At 36.8% G+C, this 10,122-nt stretch overlaps 1 protein-coding gene and 1 non-coding gene across 2 annotated transcripts; one reads left to right on the top strand and one right to left on the bottom strand.

The window, feature by feature from the left end:
* Positions 1-637: 637 nt before the first annotated feature.
* Positions 638-5,012, top strand: LOC131155739 (uncharacterized). The gene is made up of 4 exons (XM_058109112.1): positions 638-751; positions 843-1,997; positions 4,116-4,229; positions 4,615-5,012. The coding sequence occupies exons 2-4, from the start codon at positions 1,980-1,982 to the stop codon at positions 4,744-4,746; spliced, it is 264 nt and encodes an 87-aa protein (XP_057965095.1). The 5' UTR covers positions 638-751; positions 843-1,979; the 3' UTR covers positions 4,747-5,012.
* TRNAI-AAU (transfer RNA isoleucine (anticodon AAU)) lies at positions 1,771-1,844 on the bottom strand. Its single transcript has one exon. It is a non-coding gene; the product is annotated as a tRNA-Ile (tRNA).
* Positions 5,013-10,122: the final 5,110 nt, after the last annotated feature.

The following is a 10,122-nucleotide window of genomic DNA, read 5'->3' as shown; positions in this document are numbered from 1 at the left end:
CAAAGCAATGCATACAAGGTAAGAATTACAGATAATTATATGGATATTTTAGAAAATTTTAAAATAGTGTAATATATATATATATATATAATAATTTTATAAATGATTTTGTATTTTAAAATTTGAATAAATCTTCATAACTTTTTAATAAGAAAATTTTAAATGTAAAAATAATTTTTATTATCTCCTGTAAAAAATAATAAATATAAAAAGGGGAGAGACGCAAGTGTTTTCTTAAAATAAAATTTATTTTGGATAGTCATAAATACTGCCTTACCTGCAGTCAATAGCTAGTTTCAAATAATTATTATATATATAAATTTTCAAATGCCAGGACGGGTATAGAAAGTTTCCCAAAACATTCCCGATTTCTAATGCTAATTACTCAAAACTAATAATAAATGCTAAATTTATTACGCAGAAAAATTTATTTTCTAATTTATTATTTTTTTAAAAAATATATTAAAAGAATTTATTTTCCGATTTATTAATTTTAAAAAATATATATTAAATAATATTTTTTTTGAAATGACACGTGACAAATTTCGCTACTTCAAGTAGCGAGTTTAGGGTTGTTCCAAAAAATATTTTTCCAAAAAAGATATTATTTAATATATTAAAAAAAAAAAAAAAAAAAGGGATAAAACGGAAAAAAACTCACGATCCGTTCCTCAAGGCCAGCATGCCTGCTCTTCGTATTGCAGTTGCTGTAGTACCCTCGCTGCAGACTGTACTGCGTTTGAAGTTTGAAGTAAAATTTTTTTAAAACTTACTCAATTTGTTTTTAAATCTAAATACTTTGTTATATACATTTGGGCACAAATAATATTTTCTTCAAACAGTTTATCTCTTTCAGATTGGAACTCCGTGATGAAGAAGAAGCCTAACCTTATCCTCAAAACCCACCAATAATCTGGGTTCAGTCGCAGTCATCAGTCGTTGGTAGCTGCAACGCTTCGATTTTTCCTTCCAAATCATCCCGAATGAAATGTAGCAATGGATTGATTCCCTCAGCTATCAGCACATCCTGGCGTTTCGCAACCAAGCGATCCAGCGCGAGGCCATTGATACCCAGGAGTAATTGGGCCTCGCTCTCGTCGAGTCCAAGTTCATGGGTCAGCGACAAGAATGTTCCTGAGAGAAACATAACAGAGATTGTTGGTATAAGGACGCACGCAATGTGTTTGAGAATTGGACTGAGAGAAACACTCACCCTTTTCGAAGACGGAGACGAGATTTGAAACACTACAAATGTTGGTCCTGCGAGATTCGGTTAGTCTTAAAATGGAAATGGTTTTTGTTCAAGTATTATTTAATATTTTATTAAATAATAAAATTAAAATTAAAAAAATTCATATATTCACTAATAATTTTTATGTACTTAACTTCTTCTATAATTGTTCACCATGATCCTATTACCAAATGAATAATTAAAATAAATTATAATCTTTTATTAAAAAATTATTTTATGTCAATTTTACATTTTTAGCTATAATATTTTTATAAAATAAAATAAAATCACCCACTAAAAATGTGGAGAGGGTGCACAATAATAATAACAAAAGATTAATAATAATAATGCAACTTAGTGTATATCCAAATCTAAAATTCTGATAATTTGACCTTTTGTCATGGGTGTGATTGTTTTAATTTGTCTTTTAATCAATAGAAAAAAATAAAATAAAATAAAAAACATTTTCAAGCAAGTGCCGCAAGTTGGTATTCTACGGTCTCATAGAAAGTATAGTTATCGAAAAGAAATATAGAATTTGGCCCATGCAGGTCTCGAACCTGCGACCTTCGCGTTATTAGCACGACGCTCTAACCAGCTGAGCTAATAGGCCTTCAAATCTAAGGCTCTATAACCTTTTTTTTGGCTACGAAACGAGTTCAGCACCGTCCGCTGGCGATCTGATCTGCAAGGACTGTTAAATGCGAGCAATAATTCTCAACATCCCTGAAGATTTTGAGCTTCAGCCATGAAAGAAGATTATGAGGTCAGTTTTATTATGGTCCCTTCTTGTCAGGGAAAAATTTGATTCTTATTTTCATCTTCATTCTTTGAATCGAGTCCGTCGAAATCAACCCTAAATTCAAACTCGTATCCAATCTTGTCCATAGTTCGACTCATTTACTGTCTCCCATGGCAGAAATTGGTTCTTCTTTCAAAAGAAATTGTAATAGCTACGTACAGCTTTTGGTTTCGATCTTGCTAATCAACAAGTTATTGCACAACTAATTCGTCATTTTTAGCTATCATCATTCATAATCCCCTATGATATCACTATTAGTTTTTTTAATTATTAAACTTAACTGAGGAAATGCAATTTTTCCTGTGCAAAACGGTTACATGATTTGATAAGCTAGGTTTTAGTTTCAACCCAACTCGGGGATTGATGATTTTATTGTGACAATCATGGATCTCTAAGTTTTAGTTTCAACCCAGCTCGGGGATTGGTGATTTTATTGTGACGTTTCATGGATCTCAGCATTTTAGCGAAGTTTATGTTTGGACAGGAGAAACTTTTATGGCATTGATGTGGAATCGCCAATTGATATTTGCTTCTTTGCTAAGTTTGTATCTTTATCTTGTTGGTTTATTTGAGGAACAACTAAACATGTTAGTCTTCTTCACCAAGAAATTGCGGCACTTTAATTTTGTTTTCTTATTGATGGTTTAAGTAATTAAGTTTAGGTATTTTTTATTAGGGATTTTGCATTTTTGAGTCCTATAACTTGTGCAACAAGTGATCTTTGGCTACTTGTGGCAGCAAGTATTGTTGTTTCCCACATTGCTTCCCATGGAGAAGAAACTTACTTCAATTTGTCATTTACCAAAAGATACCGCAGGAACATAAATGCAGTCCACCTTACCTCACACCCATGGGCACAAATCTTCTGATAACTAATCAAGCTTTTGAACTATAGATAACCTTATCTTTTTATGTAATAAGGACATTGATGCGGTAGTTTCTTGGTAATGTTTTGACTAGAGCAAATATTTCATTTTATTGGTTTCCCATTCTTTTGGATTCTGGATTCGACCTTACAATTAACTCATACGTGCATGGCCAGTTTTATTTTACTTCACTAAAACATTAGTGTATCTAATGCGGGGGATTAGAAAAGTTCCATCTTGCTACTTACCAGCAGTTGTCAGCACTGTGCCTTATTATCCATGTGTCCCAGTTTCTCACATTGGTTATGTATAAGTTGAGCATTTTGTTGGGAAATTTACATCTAACGTGACTTCAAAAGATATGAAACATATCTCTGAGGTTCTGAACTTTGGATCTGAAAAGGTTTTACATACTCTGCCAACTATACCATTTATTCAATGGCACATTTAACATAGAAGAATGTGTGTTTTCTGTGATGGCGGGGCCTTGTAAGCAACATTAGTTTCTGGTTTGTAATTTATATGGATTCCATTGTATTTAATAGTTTAAAATCATTGATAGTGAATTTAAGAATCCATCCATTAGATGTGTAAAAATGAAATTTCCATTCGATACCAAAATGTGTATCCATGCATTCTTGTCTGTGTGATTTGTACCTCATCCTCCTCATCCTTGATGGTTTTTCTTTGTTATACCGTTTCCTTTTGAAATCATGAATTTAGACATGTTGCCGGTTTGGGCACATCAATTGCTCCAAATCCAAGACCTAAAAACTAGGTTCCCAAACGCACATAAAGGTTTTAGTTACCTAGACAACAAGGCACTATTCTTTTTTTCCAATTGGGCACAAGGGGCTATTTTTTATGCGTGCGTGCAGTTTGATGTGCAGATTGTTCTCATAGAGAAATGTTACATCTGAAAAATTGAAACCATTGATTAGGATTTTTTATTTGTATTTTTATTTTTTTGTAAATGTAGTTCATAGCTTTCCTCATCTTAGTTGCAATGGTAAAGGTATCGCTTTTTAAGGGATGGTATAGGGTTTGGTGTGGCATATAAAATGCTACACATCCTTTTGGTGAGCATGCTTGTAAAATTTGAATATGGTGGACAACCTTTAAAAGTGGTTAGTCCCAAGTACTATGTCATTGTTAGATTAATCACCTACATTCACTTACCATTGGTCTTTGACTGTTGCTGTGAATACAATTGCAGACTGATGAGAAAAAGCAAGCTGCTGCTGATGTTTTGTTTCAGTATTCAAAATTTGTGATGGCATGTATTGGAAATCAAGTTCGGCCTTGCGACTTGAGGTTGCACTTGATGAAGGTAAATTTTGAATTTCTTTTGGTTGTCTTTGGGATGAATAGTAATTATTTTGCCCTTGCATGTATACTTCTTCCAAAAGTAAGGTTGGAAAATGTCCTTTTAAAACTATGGGTTGATAGCACTAAGATTTTTAACAAGAAACAACTTTTGTTGGTGCCCCCTCTCTCTCTCAAGTCAAAGCTTTTGCAATTTGTTTGATTTGGAGAAATTTAGCCATCATAGTAAAGGGCCATAATTTCCATGAATGCTTCTCATACAAAGAATTATATGAAGAGAATTTATATAAGCATGTCTGCAAGAAAACTTGAGATGAGGTCATCCTTCTTTTGTTTTTTGTTTTTTGTTTTCCTTCTCATCTTCTTCCATCTTCTTTCATTCTTACCAGGAGGTTTCGGGTTTGCCAACTTCTCTGAAACGGCACTCATCCCAAATGGGTATTTCCACTGATGCAATGGGTGAGTCATCAAGCTCAGGCACTGCTAGACTTGAGAAAGCAGACAGCTTCCGAGCACTATAATGGAAAGCAGAGTAGCTGTAAATTTAGCCTGAGGCGCTAGCTTGGTGTATGGTCATTGCTATGCCAATCTTGTTCCTTTTTGGAGGTGTGCTTTTATTGTTATGGTACCAGATTGATGACTGTGTTCTTTATTCTTCCCATTTCTTTACCGTTTTAATTGGATGTTGAGAATGAGTTTTTACTTAAATTTATACTGTAATATGTAATTTTCACATCAAAGTCTAAGCATTTGTTGTTGTATGGGAAAGGAGTATCCATTTATTTGACCTTTTTTCTCCTATACCTTCTAAGGTGCACTCTTTATGATTGAACCTTGGGTTGACTATTGGTGACTGTAATAGGGAAATGGCGAAATATGTAGAAAAAGAAACACCGAAGTGGTAAATGTTTTAGTTAACAGAGTGTATGGCTTTGACCACAGTGATGAACTTCACAGCTTTGTATAATTTTGTAAAGTTTTTGTCTATTTTTCCTTAAAAATGTGGGTGATGGTGGCTGCCGCAGCTGGAGGGTGATGGTGTAAGGTTTTATAGGTTTTTATTTTTTGACAACAAATAATGGGTAGATCTTTGACACAAATTGCTTTGGGCATGAGTTGGTAAAATTAAAGATTTTCTAGGGTTTCCCAAGCCACCTCTCTGGCTCTCTTTCCCTTTTTTCTTCTTGTCTTGTTTGGTAAAAGGGTTGAGCGGCCATCTAGAGTTCATCATCTATCATGAAGGAAATAATTTATGAAGGGGCCACAGGCTGTTGAATGGATCAGGAGCTTCTATCATTTAGTTTTAAGAGCGTACAAAATGCTTTTCGTGAGCTTTTAAAGGCCTACGAAATGATGAACCGTGAATGAAGTTAGGTCATTAATCTAATCTAGTATCTAAGTTCTACTAATCACCTCATGCTATAATCTCATGCGCTGTATTTTTTTTCCATTTCTTGAAGAAAATTAAGAAACTATACAAGCATGAGGGTAATATGACAGGACGTAAAGCACTAGAGAAGATCCTCAAAGCCCTTTTAGGTAGTGGCTGGCAGGAGCCTTCTACATTAATTTAAAAACAAAAAAACAAAAACAAAGCATAGATTGGACAGTTCGGAAATGTAAATATGGGAGTCTTCAGAAGTTTCTAAGTTCCAAATGTGGTACATGCTCCTGGCACAATAAAGGAGCTTGAGGATTGCAATGGTTCTGGTTTTTAACTCGAGAGGCAGGCCCTCTATCAATGCCAAAGTGGAAGAAGAATTATTGGAGAACTAGGGAGAACTGGAGCAGTTGAAGAAAACATTGTCTCGGTGGGAAAGGAGACGGAGGAGTTCAATTTGGAGAGCCTATTGCAATTTGCAAGCCAACAAATAGCAGAGTGGCTAGGAATTTATTTATTTGTTTGTTCTCAACTCTGCTAAGTTAGCTCCTATTAGTTTATCCCCGTTTCCATTTAAGCATAGTATCACGGACCCCCAAAATGGGACTCAAGTAAGGGCCGTGTGGCACTCGTTGAGAGCTCTCCCTCGACAAGTTAGCCAAATCTCACACGTTCAAGCCTGCAAGCACGAGCACCAGGTGAGTCTCAATACACAAGAAAAACAAGGAACAATGGGATATCACATGAGCAATATATTCTTATACACCGAATAAGACTATAACAATCATAGGCATCACAATCCAAGGCAAAGAAACACCACAATGAAGAGGACTACTTGTATTATTCAACTACAAGAGAATAACCATACAAATGATAACATAGATAATCATATATTCATTTTAAATCCCTGCATAATACAATTATAGCAGTATCTCTCTCCCATTTTCTCCCTAACATCCTCCCCCACTCATTTTATTGACGTCATCGTCGATGTGTTGTAGAAAGCCTTCTCACTCTTCTGATGTTGAAGTTGATGTCATTGTCTTCGAATTTCTGAAATCTTCAATCTTTTGTATGACATGCTGAAAGTTTTCTGCATTTTCCCAACTATTCTCTTCTTCCTCCAACCCCAGCCATAGAACCAGAAATTATTGTTGTTGACGACCTTCTGCATTAACGACTCTGTCTGCAATGATTTCCTAGACATCTTTGTTTACAGGCTGCCTTCTGGAAATTGTTGATCTCCTTATCTTTTATCGGTGCGGATTTGCTACATCTGTGTGGAATGACTTTAAATTGCTTACATGAAACATAGGATGGACTAGACGTCTGTGACTTTTCATTCACTCAGGTTGTTTAAGCCGATAAGATGCATGTCCCACCTTCTCGATCACTCTGATTGGACCTTCGTAACGGCATAACAACCTTTTATCCTTGCTGCGAAGAAAGCGAAATGTCTCTGGCGGCACTTTTACAAGAACTAGATCTCCAACTTCAAATTGTTGTGGTCGTCTCCCTTTGTCAGTCCATTTCTTCATGCGCTTCGATGCTTTTTCTAACTGGGCTCGGGTGACTTCGATGTTTTACAATCATTTTTTTGTGAATTGGTATGCTTTCGGGCAATTTCCTTTGTATGGATCATCCATAGTGTGCGAGAGAGTCGGTTGTTGACCTGTCACAATCTCAAAAGGGCTTTTATTAGTCGCAGAAGATTTCATAGAGTTAAAACAGAATTTTGTCGTGTCCAGTAAAGTAACCCAATTCTTCTGATTGGAGTTAACAAAATGTCGCAAGTATTCTTCTAGCATCCCATTAAAACGTTCAGTTTGACCATCTATCTATGGGTGATAGTTGGTGGATAGATTAAGGTTTAAACCCATCAAGCGAAAGAGTTCACCCCAAAATCCCCCCATGAATCTGACATCCCTATCACTGATTAGGCTTTTTGGAATACCCCAATATTTCACCACATGCTTGAAGAATAGCTGAACTGTCTTCTCTGCTGAACATGACTTTGAGACTGGTACGAAAGTTGCATACTTTGAGAATCGGTCAATCACCACCAAAATTGTGTCATAGCCCTCTACTTTTGGCAACAAGGAAATGAAGTCCAAAGAGACACTCTCCCATGGCCTGGCAAGAACTAGCAATGACTCCAATAAACTTGAGGTCTTCTTTCTTTCTACCTTGTCTTGTTGACAGATCAAACAAGTTTTGGTATAACTCATCACATCATCTTGCATATTCGGCCAATAGTACCCCTGTGTAATCAATGCATGGGTTCTTCGCCATCCCGAATGACCGGCCCACAATGTATCATGACACTCTTTTAGTAAGGTTTTCCTCAAGTTTCTAGCTTTGGGCACATATACTCTCTGGCCTTTAGTCATTATCAGTCCATCTTCTACCCAGAATTGTCGTGTCTTCCCTTCTTCTATTAGTTTGCTCAGTGACTACACCTGCTGGTGTGTAGTTAAATGTTCCCTGATAAGATTCTTCAAAGGTAACACCACCATACTAGTTGATAAATGATTGATGAGTTTCAATACTGCCAATTCGGTTTTTCTACTTAAAACATCGGCCACTTTATTCATCTTCCTCGCTTTGTATTCAAAATCAAAATTAAATTCAGCTAACTTCTCCTGCCAACGGGCTTGTTTTGAAGTTAGTCCAGGTTGTGACAAGAAGTGAGTAATTACCACATTATCGATTTTTACCACAAATTTGGACCCTAAGAGATAGTGCCTCCACACCCGAAGATAGTGTACCACCACGAGAAGTTCCTTTTCTTGTGATGTATAGTTCCGTTCAACACCTGTTAATTTTCTACTTTCAAAAGCAACTGAATGCCCTTCCTGCAAAAGAACTCCCCCTAATGCAAAGTCAGAGACATCTGCTTGTACTTCAAATGACTTTGTTACATCAGAAAGGATTAGCACAGGATCTCCTACAATCTTTCCCTTTAATTCAACAAATGTTGATTGACACTCTTTTGTCCACCCCATGGTACCCCCTTCCTTAGTAAATTTGTTAATGATAAAACTCTTTTGGAGTACCCCTCTATAAACTTTCGATAGTAGTTGGCTAGGCTCAAGAAAGATCACAGTTCTCTCAAGGATGTAGGTGCTTGTCATTCATTGATGGTTTGTACTTTAGTTGAATCCATCCGTATCTAGCCCTCCTCAATGATATGCCCCAAGAATTTAATACACTTTTGAGCGAAAGCACACTTCTCCCCTTTTACATATAACTGATTTTCTTTGAATTTTTGAAAAACCTTCCGAAGGTGATCTTTATGTTCTTCTAAAGATGTGCTGAAAACCATTATGTCATCAAGGCAAACAACCACAAATTGATCAAGGTAGTCCCGAAAAACTTGATTCATTAGAGAACAAAAGGTAGCAGGTGCATTTGTTAGCCGAAAAGGCATGACAAAGAATTCAAATGCTCCATACCGAGTGACACAAGTGGTCTTCGATTCATCTCCCTCTACAATGTGCACTTGATGATATCCCGATCTCAAGTACAGTTTAGTGAAATATTTAGCTGTACTTAACTAGTCAAAAATATCGGCAATTAGTGGAATGAGATACTTGTTACGAGCCGTCACCTTATTAAGAGCACGATAATCTACACACAAGCGCAAACTACCATCTTGTTTCTTCTAGAATAACACTGGGGCCCCAAAAGGTGTTTTTGAAGGACGGATAAACCCCACTGCAATTAGATCATTCAGTTGCCTTTTAAGTTCAGCTAACTCAGGCGGCACCATTCGATAAGGGGCACGTGCTGGCGGCTTTACCCTCGGAAAAAGCTCAATTTCGTGATCAATTTGTCGTCGAGGTGGTAAAACCCTAGGTAGCTGTTCCGGGATTACCTCCTTGAACTCTTCTAAAACTTCCTTAATTTCAACTGGATATTTCCCTATCTTTTCATCTTTTAAGACTACCGGTAGAACCACGAAAGAAGGTTCTCCCCTTTTTACTCCCTTCTTGAATTGGAGGGCTGAAAGCAACTTCCCCTCATCGAAATTGTTGTAGGCTGCGGGGACCGCGCAAGGTGTACTTCCCATTATCACAAGACAATCCGCAGCTGGGATCGACATTGAGGGTGTGATTTTAAGAAAATCCATCCCCAATACCACGCCAAAGTCATCGAGGGGTGCCACGGTGAAATCAACTGTTCTAGACCATGACCCCATTTGGCATGGCACTTTAGGTGCCACTCCCACCGTGGTTAACACTTGAGAATTCATTGTTTTTAACTTCCCCACATCCTTATCTACTTATAATTCTAACCGTTGGGCTTCTGAATCAGCAATGAAATTATGGGTGGCCCCTGTATCAATCATGGCCTTGATTTTCCTTTCATTCACAAGTATATCAACGTACATTAAGCCATTCTCTTGAGACTTGTTGGTAACTACTTGACGCTCTAATGCCCCCAAAAATCTCAATGCTCCCACCATATTCTGTTGTTTTTCTGGGGTTGCTGTCGGGGTTTCGATTTCCCCTCA

Source organism: Malania oleifera, chromosome 1 (genome assembly GCF_029873635.1).
Source record: "Malania oleifera isolate guangnan ecotype guangnan chromosome 1, ASM2987363v1, whole genome shotgun sequence".
In the NCBI taxonomy this organism is placed as follows: Eukaryota; Viridiplantae; Streptophyta; class Magnoliopsida; order Santalales; family Ximeniaceae; genus Malania; species Malania oleifera.
Note: the sequence above shows the minus strand (reverse complement) of the source record. Positions and strands in the feature narration are given on the sequence as shown.

Excerpts from the sequence above, each read along its gene's own strand:
- LOC131155739 (XM_058109112.1), top strand. Across the intron at positions 4,230-4,614 it reads TGAGGTTGCACTTGATGAAG|GAGGTTTCGGGTTTGCCAAC; the intron begins GTAAATTTTGAA and ends CATTCTTACCAG.